Source organism: Pteronotus mesoamericanus, unplaced genomic scaffold, assembly GCF_021234165.1.
Source record: "Pteronotus mesoamericanus isolate MK-2021 breed Mesoamerican mustached bat unplaced genomic scaffold, CSHL_Meso_final contig_94, whole genome shotgun sequence".
Taxonomy (NCBI): Eukaryota; Metazoa; Chordata; class Mammalia; order Chiroptera; family Mormoopidae; genus Pteronotus; species Pteronotus mesoamericanus.
The window spans coordinates 51,917,578-51,935,572 of record NW_026555285.1 but is presented as its reverse complement, the minus strand read 5'-3'; the positions used below and the strand labels follow the sequence as shown (position 1 = coordinate 51,935,572).

The window sequence follows — 17,995 nt, the reverse complement described above, 5'->3', positions numbered from 1 at the left end:
CCCGCCCCGCCCTACACGTCATCCTACGCCCCGCCCCGCCGCACCGCGTCCTCCCACGCCCCGCCCCGCGGGGGCTCCAGGCCGCCCCCTGCCGCCCCTCCGGCTCACGTTCAGGACGTCGATTGTTCCAGGGCGGCCAAGGACGAAGCCCCTGTAGCTGAAACTCCCGTGGGTTGTCACAGAAAAGCCGACTTCGGCTTGGATGTCCCTTCATTCACCTCCCAAGACCGAGAGCAAAGGTGAGTGAAATGTTAGCACGGACTTCACACGCTTCTCACAGGCGAGCACCGTGGCGTTGGACCGTGGCCTTTATGGGGGCGCCGCCGGCGCGGGGTGCGTAGGTCCTGTGCGCGCGGCGCAGCCTGACTCTCCTGTCAGCGGGTGGCTGGAGCTCAATGTCTCCCAAACACAGGCAGGATTTTAGCTGCTTCCTAAAGAGGCAGCGCAGGTTTCATCAAGGCCTATTTCTCTAGTTCAAGCCTCCGCTTTACCCTCCTACTGCTTGGTGCGCCCAGAAAAGACATCTGGTCCCCTCCTACCCGCCCTGCAATTTCTGGACATTTGTGCCTAAGCTAAGTCAGCCCAGCTTGGGGTCGACCGCCCTGGAGGCACTGAAAAGTTACCTTATAATTTAGCAGAGAAATAATCTAGCTTTGGAAAACCAATGAACTTCTACAAGTTCAGATTTCTGCAAGTTATGTTGTTACAAGGATTTGCCTCTTTTTCATCATGAACAGGTTGGCTGGTGGCTTGGTCATCTGGTATACCCACCCCCGCAGGCCGAACAGAACCGCCCGCGCGAAGGGTGCTCCAGAGTCATGTGGGGTGTTCCACCCGGAGGGGGAACGGGCTTGAAATATGCCCCGCTCCAATTCTGCGCTTCCTAGCGGTTGAAGAATTGAAACAATACTCCCCCCTCAACGGGCGTTGACCTGCATTGGTGTTACTGTTTTCTAGATTCTACGACAACGGCTTCCCTTCGGTTACATCATAAGGATTCATTATAGTCCAGTGACGAAGCCTGTTAAATCTGAGTTGGCTTCATTTTACTCACAGAAACTGAGATGTAAAGACAGTAATAAAATGGGACCCCAAACCCAGCAACCAGTGTTGGGGAGAACGTGGAGACGCGGGAGCCCCTCGTGCGCTGCTAAGGAAATCGAACACTAATTCAAAAGGGCGCGTGCACCTCTATGTCCGCTGCAGCGTTATTTACGACACCCAAGATAGAAGCGGAACCTCCGAGTCCATTGACAGACAGCTGGATAAAGAAGTGGTACATCCAGACCATGGACTATTACTTGGCCAGACAAAAGAATCAACTCTTGCCATTCACAACATAAGACGGACCCAGCACGCAGTATGGCACGTGAAATAAGCCAAGCAGAGAGGACAGATAACATGTGATTTCACCGACATATGGAACATGAAAAACAAAATAAATGAATAAACAAAATGGAACCAACTTCTTAGACAGATACAAAGAGGATGGGAGGGTGATTGAGTTAACACGGGACTGGATTAATCCATGCAAACTGCCAGTTATGAAAACAGTCAGAGGCGTGCAATGCAAAGTATCGGGACTGTCGGCCATAACATTGCAATAGCTTCGTGTGGGGTCCGACGGCCATTAGCCATCCTGGGGGGTCACTGGGTAAGTTACACACACGTAGGACCCAGCAACTCCACTTCTGGGTATTTACTCGAAGAAAACAAAACTAACTTGAGAAGCTGTATGTGCCCCATGTGCAGTGCCGCATTCTTTACAAGGGTCAAGACATGCGAACAGCCTGAGCGTCCGCAGGTGGATGAGTGGATTAAAAATTGTGGCGCATATGCAACAGACTATTCTGCATCAAAAAATAAACAGGAATCTCATCGCGACCGCACTGGTGGATCTTGCGGGCATGAGGCTCAGTGAAGGAAGACAGAGAAAGACAAACATCCAACGATCTCACTGGTCTGTGGGATCTAAAGAGGAAAGAAACGCTGATAAGCGCAGACAGAGGTGGGTTGGCGGAGGCCGGAGGCGGGGGACGGGGGGGCGCAATGTGGGGAGAGCAGGCGAAGGGGCACAGCCGTCCATCATCGACTAAACAAGTCGCGGGGATGCCGTGCACAGCGTGGCGACTACAGTTCATATGTCTCACGTGTTGGGAAGTTGCTGGTAGTTGCTAATGTTTAATAGTTACTAAATCTTAAAAGTTCTCTTCACAAGAAAAAAAGAGGCTTTTTCGGAGCTGTGTGCGGTGACGGACACTAACGGGGCTTACGGCAGCCATCGGTCCCCAACGCGCCGAAGATCAAACCAGGCGCACCCCCGGAACTCACGTAATGCTCTGTGTCAGTGAGCGCCAATAAAAACTGGGCTCTGCACTTTTATTGTTTCCCCATATGCACCCCATAGCAATCACGTCTGAAAGACTGTGCCCCAGCAAAACAAAGTGGAATAAAGTAATCGTTAATTCTATTTTAAACCTTTCACATCTACCTGTATCTTTCTCTCCTAACAGAAACAGGGGGAGGGGGTGGATGGGCATTTGGAGGCGTATGAGTTCCGTTTGGGCTGACCTCCCAAATACTGGCTTCCTTTCTTAGGGCAACCGAATTTAAAGTAAAACTTCTGTATTTATTTACGTACAGAGTGGAATTGTTTACTAAACTAAAAAAAGCAAAGCAACGTTTAAGTATATTCGAGCGGCCACCGGGTGCAGGGTATACCAACCCAGGCTTAGGGCGCGTGAAAACGCCCCGAGTTTTAAGGCGATTTCCGATGACAGGCGTTGATCCTCATGGAGCTTTTCTGGAACCAGAAGACTCACCTTGCCAGTTTCTTCCTCTATCCTCTGCCATGAGGAAAAATTCGAGAGGGAAAAGGAGACCATTCAAGTCCTGGGTCCCACCCCTCGGTCTCCCACCCCCCTTCTCCCCACTGGGCCACTCACGATCGGCCTTCCTGTCCCCTCGTTCCTCACGAGAAACAGCCAGCGTCACGGGAACGGGGGAGGTTATTCGGAGGAGGGTTGCCGCGTGGAAATGTCACGTCCCCCCCGGAAGGGCAGTCTGCACACCCTCCTTTAGGGACACAGAGGTGCCTGTTGAACTAAATTTTCCATAAATGCATTACCTTCCTACTCATTCGTTTAACAGCCGTACCTGATGGGTTTCTCTGAAAAGCGAATTCAAACCCTGAGGTTAGAGTGACGCAACAAAAGCTTGAAGAGCAAAGCAAAGCAAACAAACAAAAAACCAAAAAAAAAAAAAAAAAAAAATTGATCAAAACCACTTCAATTCTTCCCCATGAAATTTTAACAGTTGACTCACCCGATGGTAAATGGCATCGCACAGAGGGCGACACCTCATGGGCGCGATGTCTGCCTTTCACAGGTATTAACTTAAGAAAGACGCTGCTGGCGGCAGCCACCGCGAGACTCTGTCACACCCGACCATCACACGTAAAGTCAACACACACGTGGCCTTCCCGCACGCGGTCGCTCTCTGTCTAGAAGGCTGCGCTCCCTGCTCGTCTGCCTGGCAGGAGGGGCCCTTCTCTGGCGAATGGGCACTCACCGTCATCTTTGTCGGGGACAATTGTCACGCGAGCCCCCGGGAACGCGGCTCCGATCCTCCCGCCCATGGGCATGCTCAGCAGGACCTGGAAGGTCTCCTCCTCTTCGTACAGGGAGTCGTCGATGATGACGACCCGGCACGTTTTCTCTCGCTCGTCTTTGTCGAAGCGGATGATGCTGGTGTGGTCCTCGGGCCTCGATATGTAATCGGAGTAGGACAGCACCGAGGTGGGCACGGTGCCGCTCGCCGTCCCTGGCAGAGAGAGGACGAGTGTTTGACGCGGACCTGGTCACAGGCTGCTTCCAGAAACAGCAGTCCCACGCGGCGTTGTGACGGTCAGGCACCGTCTGTAGACACCGCGGGACCTTGAGCCTGTGTCCTGGTCTAGCACCACGAGTCAACTTCACTGTGGTCACAAGCCTAGGACTTTAAAAAAAAAAAACTTACGTGTTTATTTTTAGAGGAGAAGGGAGAGAAACATCCGTGTGTGGTTGCCTCTCGCACGCCCCCTAATGGGGACCTGGCCTGCAACCCAGGCACATGCCCTGACTGGGAATCGAACGGTCGACCCTTTGGTTTGCAGGCCGGTGCTCAATCCACTGAGCCCCACCGGCCAGGGCCCACGTGTTTCTGCTGCTTCCTGCCAGTGGTCTTTTAGACACAACACAGTGTTACAAAATAACAGTTGTTGGCTGGGTGCAGGGACCTGCCCTGCGGTTCTGCCTCATGAATTCGCTCAACCACTCTCTCCCCCTGGGTCTCATGCATCCGGTGACCGGGGCTGAAACAAGTTAAAGGCCCCGCTCTGGGGCCGCGAGCAGACAGCGGATGTCCCGCGGTCGCCCACCGGAACGCGGCCCTTCGCAACCGTCCAGTGCCTGCTCATGGACAGCGAGTCCAAGGAGCGGCGGCAACGACAACCGCCGCCTCTCACGCTCTCAGGACGCCTGCTTGGTGAATGGATACTGTGGATTGATTTTAAGTTTGTATCACATGAAAGCAGCTTTCAGAGAAGGCCTGCCGATCTGCAAAGCAAATATTCTAAAATGCGACAGAAATGAATTTCTGATTAGTTTGCAACTAGTGTCTTTCCTAGGGCATGCGTTTCTTCAACGCTTTTTGTTTTGTTTTCCTTTCTTTTTTAACAGGGATTTGGGTGGCGGTCCTTGCAAGCCAGGCAGCATTTGACACCGGAGTGAGCAACCGAGGGGACCGGACATTTCTGAGAAAGCGGCAGCAAGATGCTGGGCTGCTGTCCTCCTTTCTCGTGGAAACTGTGAAATACAACGCGCCGCTCACGGCAGGAGGCCACGCACGTCGCAGAGGCCCGGGTGGGTGCGGGGGCGCGTCGCGCTACCTTGCTGCGTGTAGCAGGCCACCATCAGCTCCTGGCTGACGTCCCCACTCCTCCGGACGGGGATGAACAGCTCGCCCACGTCCTCCTCCACGGAGTATTCAGACTGTGGAATAAACACAGTGGATTCTAAGGAGAGAACACAATCATAGGCACGTTACTGGTGGCGGAGCCGCGTCCCTCAGAAACAGCCCTGCAAATGAAGGTTCCCCCAACGGCTGCCTTCTCCCCCCCCCCCCCCGTGCGCAGATGTTCAGGGCACCTCCGTGCATGGGGCAGAGGGAGGGGAGGCGCCAGTCAGCGGGCCCCCCCGCCCCGGACACGGAGCCCGGCCTCGCTGCTTCCCCCGGGACTGCTCGTCCCTGTCAGGAGAGCTGCCGGCCGCGCCCTTTGAACCTGGCTGTGGTCTCCGGGCACCAGCCCGCACCTTCCAACCGAGAGGCACATCGCAGCGCTGGACGGGACCTCAGATGCCCTTTGGTGCCACCTCGTACTTTAATAGAGGAGGAGACGCTGACGCGTAGGCTTGAACCGATCCATCAGGGACTCTTCCCGGTCAGTCAGGGTTAAAGCCCAGCTCTCGTTACGTCTACTCTCTCTGTTCTTGTTACCCCAAAATGTGCTCCGTTTGGGTGATTAAAAAATAGTAACGTATCATTCCACACTCGGTTTCGTTTGTTGTTGTTGTTGTTTTAAATCGCAGCCCCTTTAGAATCCACGGGCTTCTTTACCGGCGTGGGAGCAAGTCCTCCCACGGGCAGCCCCTCCGCAGCCCGAACGGCCGCGGCACACGCTCTCCAGCGCCCGCCCTAGAGCGACACGCCATGGTTCGCTTTTACGGTGTTTGAAAGGGACACGAAGTGATAAAAATGGCCTGAAGAGTTGAGCAGACGCTGCTCAATGTAAAACTACGTTAAGTTCAAAGAAACAGCTCAGCAGTCAGACACGCTAACCCCAAACGGGTACCGCGGTGTTCGCCTGGGAGCCTGTTTTACCGAAGGCCTCGCAGAGACGCGCGGGGGTTATTTTCACGCCCCCGCATCCGAGGGCTGTAAAGGCCGCCGGAGCCGTGAGCGCCGCCCTCCACCCACCCGGGCCCCTGACGGACCGACGTGAACGTCACAGGGCTCCCCGTGGCCCGGCTTCGGCGGGCTCAGCCCAGGGGGCCCGCAGGACTCGGGGCACGGCCAAGAGCGGAGGGAGGTTGGCATTCATCTGCCCGGTCCCCCCAGGGTCCCCGAGGGAGCTGCACCCCCCCAGGGAAAGGCTACGGAGCCTGCTGGACGCACGGCTCCCACTCTGGGTTCAGCACCCCCCCCCCCAGGCCCAGCAGCGGCCGCCATCACTAACCACGGGCCCCGGGCTATGTCTGGGGCTCCCCCTCCCCCCACCTCTGTACAGGGCCCGTTTTAAAATTCTTTTCGCATGACTCATGGTGAGCGCAATGTTTGTTTTCTCCTGGGACTCGTACCAATACACCCACTGAAAAAACGAGACGATGAAGAAACGCGTGGATCCCAGATCATACAACGAATGAGCCCCTCATCAAACGCTGACGGGGGGCCTCCTCCCCGCCAGATGCCGGATGGCAGACACGGAGGGGGCCCGGGAAAAAATGCCACCCTGGTCCCCTGCTCACCCCTGTCGGGGGTGGAGAGGAGGGGGAAGGGAACCAGACAGACAAGGAAACCTGTCGTGTGTCAGGGGTGACAACGGACACAAAGAACACGCGTGCGGGGCAGGTCCGGGAGTGGGGTGGTGGTCCGCGCCACGCAGGCAAGTCAGGGGGCGCACGGCCTCTGGTGTGAGGGACTTGGGGGGGGGTTCCAGGCGAGGGCCCGGGGTGCTAGGTTGGGCAGGAGCGAGCGGGGGTCCGAGCAGAGCGGGCGAGGAGGCGGTGCTGGGGGTGGGCGGCCGGTGGGCACGTCGCCTGGGGCTCGCAGGGCCGTTGGAAGGGCTGGGCATTTTACTAGAGGGAGGAACTGTGGAAACAAAGACCACCCAACGGGATCACAACAGGCTGGAGGTATGTGCGCCGTTCGCCGCAGCCAAGGAGCCAGCCGCCATCCATCTTGAATTTGGCGGAGACTCAAAGGCGGGCGGGGGAGCGGGTCACTTTTGGGGGGGGGCCCAGCGGGGGCTGGGGCGCCCCGAGGGCCGGCCGCTGGCAGGGGGCGCGGCCTCTGTGACGGATGGGTCTCGGGTTGAAAGTGGGGACAGGCGCGGAGAAAGCGGTCACTTGCTGATCAAGTCCTGACGCCTCGGGCCGATTGCTCCGCAGGCCGTGGTGAGAGTTGCTCTTTACTATGTGGCCTGTGCTCTGCCTGCACATCCAGCCTCCGGGCATAAAACCAGGAGGAGGCTTTGCACGGGGGCGGGGAGGGGGCGCCACCATCTGAGGTCCGGGGTCTGGCTGCAGGACACCAGCCTGCGCGTGGCTGGTAGGGTAATAGCTGGGGTGTCATGACTGATAGTTTGGCTTTGAACCTGTCCCCTGCAATGCCATCTGGTGAGCTTGAGTCTGACGGGGCCATGTGACAGAACACCACACGTGCGATTTCGTAATAAAAGGTTCTGTAGTAAAACAGGGGCGGCATTTCTGCCGGGCCTTGTACTTGAAGAGCGTAGTTTTTGGCTGCTGCGAGGCAGACATCCGGGACCCGGAGGCGAGGGGAAGAGTCCAGCCGGGGGCCTCAGGCGGGGGCGGCTGCACAGGGACGCGCTCACAGACACCGGGGCGGGGCGGCGGCCGTGGAGGCCGCGTGGCAGGGTTGTCTGCCCCACGCGCAGGGAAAGAGCCACGAGAGGTTTCGGAGGGTGCGGCGCAGCGCGTGAGAAACAGAAGCGGCCGGGATGCCTCCAGGTGTTGCTGCCCAACCCGCTGGAAAGATGACGTGGCGCCGCAGAGACGCGGAGAAGGCTGCGGAGGTCCGCCTGCGGGGCTGGAGATCGAGAGCTCCGTTCTGGACGTGGTGAAGTGGAGGAGTCTTGGAGATGTCCGGGCTGTGGCGTCCAAGCAGCCGGGGGGATGGCCATCCTGGACTCCACGGAGAGGCCCCGATCGGACCTACAGGTCCGGGCGCCCCGGGCGGGCTGGCGGCGTGGGAGGCCGAGAGCCGCGACGAGGCCGCCGCGGGCGGGAGCGCGGCCGCAGACAGTGGCGGATCCGGGGACCAGCCCGGAGCCCAGGGCCGTAAAGACGACAGAGCAGAGGTGGCTGAGGTCCCAGAGTAAAGCCAAAAACTATTTAAAAAAGGGAAAGGGAGCGGTCAGGTGTTTCCAATGCTGCGGACAAGCCGAGCACACCCAGACCCAGGGACCGATGGTCACATTTGGCAACGAGGAGTCCCGTGTCCCGGTCACCAGAGCCGGCTCCGAGGGTCGGGAGGAGGAACCAAAGGATAAGGGCACAGACTCTCCTTTTGGGACCTTTTGCTTAAACAGGAACACAGAGATATCGAGAGACGTATCTTTTCTTACTTACTTTTAAGATGTTTTAGTACGGGTAAAAATTACTCCTATTAGGAAGTAGGATTTTGCCAAATTTCACCTATACTGGCCTTTTTATTCTTTTTTCAAGTGAGTTACTCAGAGAAGCCACACGTGTGGGACTTTGACTTATTCCCCAAACACCTTGGCTTCGGTTTCTCCCACGCCCTGCGGCCCCTGCAGGCTTCACCCCACCAGCCGGGGCTCCTCGCGGGCGCCCGTGGGTGGACGTTACACAGAAAGAAGGGAGCAGGGCGCCCCGAGCCCGCCGTCGGCTCCGGGATCCGCGCCCGCCCTTGCTCCGTGGCGGCTGCGCGTGGCCTGCGGGGGGGAGACCAGGAAAGGGCAGACGGAGAAGACCCCTGGCGGGCTCTCCAGCGGACGTTATTTTCCGACCTCACCGCATGCATCCACACAGCTTCTGCACGTGACATCCTGAAAAGTGATCTTGTCCCTAAAGGGGTCAGCTAATGCATGTGGCGTTCTTACTACCTGCTAAGCCTGTTCTAGACACTGTACGGGTATCAGCCAGTTTCATCCTCGCAAGACGCCTTTCAGGCGAGAGCTGTTCCGACCGCCACTGTAGCTCTGAGCACAGGAGGCGCTCGGAGGGAGGCTCGGTGACCGGCTGCGGGTTAGGCTGCGGGGTGGCCGTGCCGGGATGTGGACCCCCGAGGTCCGTCTCAGAGGTCAGGTTCGTAGCCGCTACGCTGCACTCCTACAAGAAGACCGGGCGGCGTATCTGGGAGCATCATTCATGCTGGAGAAAAGTAAAAGGCTAAACTGAGACGACGAAGAGAGAGCTAATGCGCCGCGCCGAGGCGGCAGGCACGGGAGAGGCAGCGGCGGGAGCTGGAGCCCCACGGTCTGAGAACTCTCTGGAAGCCCCGCTGTGTTTGAAAAGCATTGCGCGTGAATAGGTTACATGCACACGTCATTTCATTTGCATAAAATTACCACAGTATTATGCAGGAGTACAGACGTATAACAGATGCATGAATACGTGTGCAGATACGCCAGCCGCACAGTAAAGCAATAAAGGAACAAACTATGTCGCATCCCACGAGCGCCGCCGGCTGAGCGCGCAGCAGCGTCCGCGCAGGTGTGCGTGGGAGGAAGCGAGGGCCACCGTGCGGAAACAGCAAATCCGCACGGAGTGACCAGGGACCGGGGCAGAGGGGACGCAGGGTCACCCGCTGAAACCCGAACGGCGCTCGCGGCCCCGGGGTAGGCCTGCACGTGACTGCTGCTTCTTTAAATCGCTAACTTTCTTGGCAATGAACTTGTGCTACTTTTGTATTTTCAGATTGGTTTCATTTCTCTTTATTTCGAAAGATGAAGCCAAATGAAGTGAATGCATTTTTTTTTTTTATCACTCAATGTGACTATATTGTAATGAATACTTTGATTTGCAGCTGCTGGTTTTATTTTTAGGTTTAACTGTGCTGTAACTTAGGCAAAAAAAAAAAAAAAGACTTCTATCCTCAGAAATAAAGTAGTTGTAGCTACATTTGAAAGGGAATGTTCCAGCTGACCTTTTCTCAATCATACTGAACAGATTAAAGAAAAAACAACAGACTCTGCTAAGAATCTGATAGAACAAAATCTCTTCTACATTTTTTTTTTTTTGCTAACACAGAACAAAGAAGGGAAAGAAAATGCAATGCAGGGAGAAAGGCACCGAGTGTTCCTCATTTTGAGAAAGTCTGGCGCATTCAGAACCTTCTGGAAGACATTCCGGTAAACCTTCAGGCTACTTGGTGCCCAGACCCTGTCAGACAAGGAGAACTGAACACAGACTCCGTCCCTGCTGTGTCTGAGCTTGGCCGTTCCCTCAAGCCTCTGAAACCGGCGTGGCGAGGCCGGCTAGTTTCAGCAGGGCTGCAAACGGAACAGATGAGAATAATACGTATCTAAGTAACACAGCAAGGGTTACGATTTCCCATCAGGACATGTGAGTCCGAGATTACTCTTTAGCATTAGGCCCGCGTGTTGGCTCGTGGGACTCTCCGAGTCATCTTTCTATCTATCATGACATGTTTTTATTTTGTAGATGCAGAAACTTGCAGGAAGTTTTAAATCACTGAAAGAGTTTTATCTTGCGCGACTTTTTTCTTACCTGCCTTACGATGCCAGAAACGGTGTCCTGTATTTTGAACAAGTGCTTTGTCTGTGTATTTGTTTTCGACAAAGACTTTCCTGTTTCTCTGAGAGGGGCAGACAGACGTGGAGTTCAAAAAGGAACGAGCCGCGGCCCCGTCCACGTGGCTCAGGGGGCCGGGCGTCACCCCACAAACCAAAAGGTCGCGGGATCAACTGCGGCTCGGTCCCCGGCCGGGCGTGTGCATCCGGGAGGCCACGGACTGATGTTTCTCTCTTGCATAAGCACCTACATGTATTACTATCTTTGCAGCGAATAGAGATACTTATGCATTTAATAAAATACATCATCTTGACCTAAATCACAACTATGTAATTTAAATACTATACGTGGACAGAGGATATTAAGAGTATATGTATGAACGTGCGAGAATCCAGGACACATGCAGGTATGTGTATGTGTCTGTGTTAATGTTTGTGTGTTACATCAGGGAACCAATGTCCTAACACCTGTCAAGGGGCACAGAGAGCACCCAATAAACATCACGCAAAATGCCTAAACTGGCTCATCTGCCCACAAGACCGGGAGGCAAAAGAAGCCGTGTGAAGGGATGGACGCTGCGTGCAGACCCGCCGTCCGGCCCACGGGGCGCGCCCGGGAGCCTCAGCTGCCACTGGCAGGACCGTCGCAGGGAAGCGAAGAGCCGGGACCAGCGTGCGCCTGCGTCACACAGACCGGAGAAGAAGGAAGAGCGGCTCCCAGCCCAAAACTACACAAGTCGATGGCTGCGCCCTCTTGCTCCCGAAACACGTCGCTCCAACTTCGTGGTAAAACGTCACGTTCTGTCACAGTCTCTTATCACAGGCCTCCCGTCCCCCGCAGACCACGCGCTCTGTGACCGAAGGGACGGTGTCTTGCCATCTCTGTGCCCCCAGCACCGAGCGCCGTCCCCAGCGCCGGATGCACAGATGCGTTTAACTGCCTCAGTCCTTGCGGGAGGGTACGGTGATTGTGCAGCTGGGAAGGTGACACGTCAAGGAGTGACTTGAAACACACACGAACACGGGAGCCAGTCTACATGTATTAACGGCCACGGGCTGGTTCAAAAGGGACGCGCTACCCCCCGAGCGCGTACCCCCCACGCGGGACTCGAGGAAACCTAATTACTTATTCCTTGTTCATGCAGCTAAAGTTAATGCAACTAAACGCTAACTGCCTGAGCGGGAATCATAAACACCACGGAAGCTCGCCCAGATCGGAAGGCAGCGCCGTTGGCTACACACTCGCGGCTGGAGCTCCGGGTCCCCCGCCCCCTAATTATTCTCAGTGTCCCCCGGCGCGTCCCCACGTGCGCCTCCGTGCCACGGGCCTCGGAGATGGTGTCTTCCCAGAACACTCCAGTGTTTTCTGGCTGACAAGGTAGAGCAGGCCGGCAGCATAAGAGAAAGTCATGTCTGGCTTCGGACAGGATTCCAGCGTAGGAAGAGTCTTTCCAAGCTTTTCAGGGCAGCCAGCCTTCAAAAAGCCACGCAACCTTCCCCCGCCCCAGCCCCGGACGGCAGCGAGACCGGCCAAGGCCGCAGAGCTTCGGTGGGAGGAGGGGAAAGGTCAGGTTACACATGAAAGCGGAGTTTACTTTTACCAAGGGGGCCGCTGACAAGAAAGCGTAATCTGTTAGAAATGACGAGCAAAGATTCAAAACCCCCAGGGGAGGGGGCCGGCGGAGCGGGTATTAGGTAACAAATCTGGAACCATAGTGTGGAATGAGGATCTTTGGCGGGTGACTATCCCTGGAACAGCTGCGTATAAGATGCGGAACAAACCCGCCCCGAAGGGGTCTGATTCTTGAACTATTGGCTTAAAGCCTGTCTTTAAAAGGCTTTAACAAGCAACGATTCACTGAAGAGCGCTCAGATGAGCAAGGCCGGTTCTAAGGGATAAAACGGGAACAAGAGAAAGAACATGCTAGCACCCCCTGCTTCCTTATAGCTCATTTGCGTGAAAAGACAGCTCCCCTTCGTTAACCTGGGGGCACCCCTCCCACCAGCAGAGCTCGGGCTCCGAAACGGCTCCCCGCGGAAGCCCCAAATGCTGCGTGGAGGCCTTTCCTTGCGGAGCACGTGCCGTGGACGCCCGCCCGCCCGCCCGCCCGCCCGGCCCCCGCGGCCGTACCGTCCCCGGGGTCCACGATCTCCACCGTGGTCACGGCCGGGGGCTCCAGGGCGGCCAGCACAGGCTCCGACAGCACCACCTGGAAGGTCTCCGCCCGCTCGTGTGCCCCGTCGCTCAGCACGCGCACGCGCCAGGCCGCCCGCGTCTGGCCTGGGTTGAACTGCACTTGCTTCTGCGCTTTGCCCTTGAAGTCTTTGTCCTTCTCCGCCGTCCCGTCCCGTGTGCCGATACCTGCACAGAGTCACAAAGTCACAGTCCTGGCTTTCTCCACGGAGGGACGACAGGTTCCCTCGCTGACGTTGTGCGCACCCGCGGCCTGGGCCCCGACGCAGACCCTGAGTGGCCACGGCGGCTCCGTGCCCCGCCCGCCCCGTGGTGGTTTCACTATACATTCCTCAGGCTGCGTTTGTGTGGGAGCCTCTAAGATGGAGCTCTGGATTTGCTCTGGGTGGGAAAATGAAGATTTCCTTTTTATGATTAACACATGGGATCCCCCGGGGCGGGGGACAGGGCTGGCCATCGTGTTCAAGTGCGGCCCGCGGGCCAGCAGCGTGGGCCACGCCTGGGAGCCTGTCGGAGGTGCGGTTCAGCCCAGTCCCCTTCCTACTGAACTAGATCGGACACTGGCAAGGTGCCAGAAGCGTTAGCACCTGAGGGGGCCGACACATGCTAAGTACCTCCCATCCCCACAGGGTCCTGTGAGAACAGGCGCCACTTTAAAAGGGACGAAGAAACGGCCTATAGGCTCTGGGGGCCATGCACTGGCCCACGCTCTAGTCTCACGTGGCGGCTGAGACAGGCCAGGAGAGGCAGTCCGCTGGCAAACTGTGCATGTTATCAATAATAGTATTAGATGGGGCAAAAAGAATGCTGGGAATCAAAAAGCTTACAACTTGGGCTGAAAGGTGGGCTGCTTTTTTCCCGAGAGAATTAATGAGTAAACAAAACATTTTACCACTTTCTAGCCCATAACCTCACGAGGCGCCTGGCATGTAAGAAGCCCTACAGGAAACATTCGTTGAGTTAGTGAATAAAGAGTTGTTACCAGGAGTAAAAGATCGAGGATTTCATGTGCTTAATGACGTACCTCGCATTTGCTATGTGTTCAATAACTGATAGCAATAAGCTCCTTGAAATTCAAATACTTTTGTGAAATGTAACGACAGACTCATCGGTGGGTTATAAATGTATGATCATTCCTGAGAAAAAACATGGACAAGTTGTGTGTAATTTGTGATTTACTAGCTGTGCTCCTGAGGGTTCCGTGGAATTTGCTTTCAGCTACGATGCAAATGCTCTCATTCCAAAACTGCGTCCAGGGGCGCGGGGGCCCTCAACAGCGGCATGACCGTGTCCCGGGCGGACTCCTCGGGGTGCCCCGCACTTGCGCCCGACGGCCGTCGCCGTCCGCGCGGGAACTCTCTCTCCCCAGGTCACCGGGTAAGACACGGCTCGCGGAGCAGAGCTATGGGACCTGCACAGGACTGCACGCGCGGAAAACTACCATTCGTTGGAAAAAGAGCCTCAGGAGGGAGGAGAGCTCTTGTCTGACACTTGAACGTGCTGCTTCAAAAAAAGGCAACGGAGAGAAAAATCTGGAAAGACCATTTAAAAAATAGTTCCCCACCTGCCCAGTCCCCTCGCTGTCGGTGGGCTCCTCACGAGTGGGGATTCAGGGACAGCGCGGACACACGCAGGCACCCTTCCCAGGCGCTCGGGCGCTGGGCCGGCTGTTCGTCCCCGGCCGCGGCCGCGCCGGAGCACAGCTGCGGCCGCTCTCCCCCGACGGCGGGCGGGGCAGGGTCCTGACCTCACCTGCAGGGCCCGTGTGTCCAGCGAGGGCCTGCCCCAAAGGAGACGGCTCCCAGCCCTCGCGGCTCTGGAGGGCTCCACGCGGAGAGCGAATGGTGGCAGGGGCAGGGAAAGGAGGCGCGGCCCCGCTGCCGGGCGGGTCTGCAGGGGGTGCCCGCCCGCCTTAGGGGTCAGCGGAGCCGCTCTGAAAGGCCCTCTTCTAAAGTTAGAGGACAAAGGATAGGTCTGTTATTTCTAATCCTCACCCGAGGTTATGTCTGCTGATGAGGGACAGAGAGAAACATTGCTTGGCTGCCTCTTCTATGCACTGCGACTGGGGATTGAACCCGCAACCTAGGTCTGTGCCTTGATAGGGGGTCGAGCCTGCCCCAGGGGGCGCTCCAACCGACTGAGCCACCTGGCCGGGGCAAGGAGTATCGTGCAGCGAAGGGGCGGTCATTATCCAGCATCTAAACATCAGGGGAAGTTATGGGGGCAGGCGAGAACCGTGGCAGGAACAAGGGTGTGTGTGTATTGCGGGGGCGGGGGGGGCGGTAGGATTTGCTTTTTAAGGCATTTGAATGGTAGGGACCAGTAAAATTCCAAAACATCGTTTTGAAGACACAAGCATGGTTACAGCTTTTTCTTTGGCCGGCATGTTTGCAGATTCCGCCCTGGCTGGCACTTCCACTCAACAGAAGCTCTTTCATCCCATGAAAATTCTCTCAGTCTAGGGGTCCATACAACATGTGGCACCCGAAATAACGTGGTTTCTTGGGGCGCTATCATGTTTTTAATCAATAAGCCAAATGTTTGGTGCCAACCAAACATATTACACGGCCGCTTAAAATGACCCATGTACCTATTGGTAAAGATATCTATGGCACACTTCCGTGGAATGGAATGTGAGCGTGGACTGGAGTGTTGAAAAAGTTTTACTCATTGGCTTGGGACTGTCAGTTTTATTTAAAAAGGGTGAAGCAGCAAAAAACTGGCCCCTGCTTAACGCCTTCCTGTTGGTTCTGAGGAAAAGTCCCCACATGTACCTTCTTGGCAGAGAGGAGGCTCTTGCGCCTCAGTGACCTACCAGGGCATCGAAATGCAACCACCAAACAGTAGGTGACGCTTGAAGTGCCTGCTAGGTCACTGAATAGCTTTTCATTTCTTATTAAAGTAGTCGTCACCTGTGTCGTACACGGGTATTTTGCAGGCTTTTATCTTACGGAGAAATTACATAACTGCCTAAACCTATTTAAGCTCTAGTGACATTTAAATTTTTTTTTTTTTAACCTATGGGTGATTACTGCCAGTTCTGTAAAGTTATTTTATATCCGCAGAAAGCTGCCGTGTGGGTTTGGGGAGGTATATATTTTGGTTCACGTTTCTTGTTTTTACAGCCTTTTGTCTCGATTTATTCCTGACACAGAACTTCTGGCATGTTTCTTTAGCAGCTAAAGACCATTTAAATGTTAACCTCTCCCGAAGCTTTAACACTGAAGCCGCAAACTAAACATTTTTTAATCTTTATAAAGTTTTAAACTCTTGCTAGTACACCGGGGTTGCGGGGCAGAAGTGGGAATTAAACTTACTTATAAACGAAGTCTCTCCCAGGTAACCTCTGCGCTGAAGAACGACATCTAGAAACTTGGCGTCCTCGTTGATCAGATAATAGTCCTTCTCGAAGGAGATCCAGGCCCAGTTCAGGTGGAAATGCTGCTTGGTCAACCTGTTTCCACCTGCAAAGCAGACATTTAAAGCACCGAATCAGTGCGCAGCGGAATGAACGACATTAAAAATTCCGCGCACTCACAAACCACGACAGCCGCTTGGCTGGACGCACGGCGCCGGACTGCGTGCCTGGAGAGGCGGCCCGGTGGCCCGCGGTGGTTATCCAGAAACACGGTCACTGACACCACTGTCCCCGGAATCCCTTGGTCTTTGAGGGGAAAAAATCCCTAGAGGGCGCGGGTTGGGGGGGGGCGGGGGGCAGGGCCGGGGGGCGGGGGGAAGCCACCGGTTTCCGCCCAGGATCCGCGCGCCGCGCCGCAGGGCGGCCCCTCTGCCACAAGGGGCCGCCAGGGAGCAGGCCCGGCTGCAGAGCCGGCGGCAGGGCTCGCCCTCGAGGGCTAAACGCACGCCCAGCTTCGCAAATTAACTTTTTCTGGTTCGCTGAGCAACTGGGTGGAAGGCTTTCATTATAACCACTTAAGAAAAAGCAAATATCCCATCTCCGCCTCCCTTCTCCACTAGATTCCACTCCGCTCCGCAGCACAAACAGCTCTTTTCACTGACTCCACTCCACTCTGAAGATAAAGCTTCCTGCCTCCCCCCACCCTGCCCCCCAAGCGGGGAGCCGCGGCCGCCTGGAGAAAACAGCCCTTGTGTGGGATCGGGGGCGTATCAGCGATCACTCGCTCACCTCCTCTGCTTCCTCTGACCTACAGCAATTATTTTAGAGGAGGGTGGGGTACGCAAATGCAGACACCGGGAACCTTTCAAGTCTCTCTGCGGTGGGGGGGGGGGGAGCCCGAGGAATAACCACAGCGAGGAGCCCCGTTCGGTGTCCGAGGCCTCCCTTCTGAGCTCCCATCCGGGGACCTACGCTGGGCGAGGAGAAGCGAGGGAGGCAGGGGAAGAGCAAGGCGTTGCTGCAAGGGGGGGGCCGTGGGGGGCAGCAAGTCCGCCCAAGGGGACAGGCAGAGAGCGAGCAAAGAAGGGGCACGTGTTCGCCTTTGGCGGAAACTTTAAAAGCAGAAAATGGCAGCGGCGTGGAGCTCACCACGCATGTGTCCTAAAGGCTGAGCACAATGCCCGGGAGAGCCGGGGTGCTGCAGGCACACGGGGTTTCTGGTGGTTTGCAGTGTGTGCTTCTCCGTCTCCAGAGTAAACTCTGATCCTTTATCTGCGGGCGGGTGTCTGCCGCCAGCTGCCTGGGCAGCCAGGGCAGGCGCTGGGCGACCCCACCTTTCTAGCCTCTCTGTCCCCTGCAGTTCCTGGGGTACGGCGCAGTGGCTATCTCCTCACTCCTGCTTGTTTTATTCCTTTCTTAAGATGTGTTTGTTGATCTCAGAGAGAAAGGGAGAGAGAGAGTAGACACATCGTAGTGCGAGAGAGCCATTGTTTGGTTGCGTGCCTGCACGCTCCCTGACCGGCGATTAAACCGAGCACCCGAACCCGCGCCCCGATCGAGGGTCGAACCCACCACCGTTCAGTGCGCGGGGGCGGTGCGCGAACCAGCTGAGCCGCCCAGCCACGGGGTTCCTTCCCTTTTCCAAGTTCCAGCTGACACAAAGCCCAGACTGCAGCTTTCTCTGACGTGTGGCTCAGAGCTTCTGACCCGTTCAGTCCCTCTTGCGTTCACCAAACTTTATTGTGTAGTGGTGTGTACTTTATTCCTGTCTCCTTTCCCTTAGATCCAAGAGTAAGAGGTTACTAGGCCTCTAGTTTCTCTATTTCTCTAAACTTGCACACTTTTTAGCTAATTATACGATTTGACTCTCCCCCGTTCCTGAAATACC

At 56.0% G+C, this 17,995-nt stretch overlaps 1 protein-coding gene across 1 annotated transcript in view; it reads right to left on the bottom strand.

Annotated features, from left to right (window-relative positions):
* Nucleotides 1–17,995, bottom strand: part of FREM2 (FRAS1 related extracellular matrix 2) — a 95,698-nt gene that overhangs the window by 39,437 nt on the left and 38,266 nt on the right. Inside the window, 4 exon segments of the mRNA XM_054586577.1 lie at nt 3,571–3,822; nt 4,928–5,053; nt 12,687–12,917; nt 16,067–16,213. Coding sequence (XP_054442552.1) covers nt 3,571–3,822; nt 4,928–5,053; nt 12,687–12,917; nt 16,067–16,213 — 756 coding nt within the window.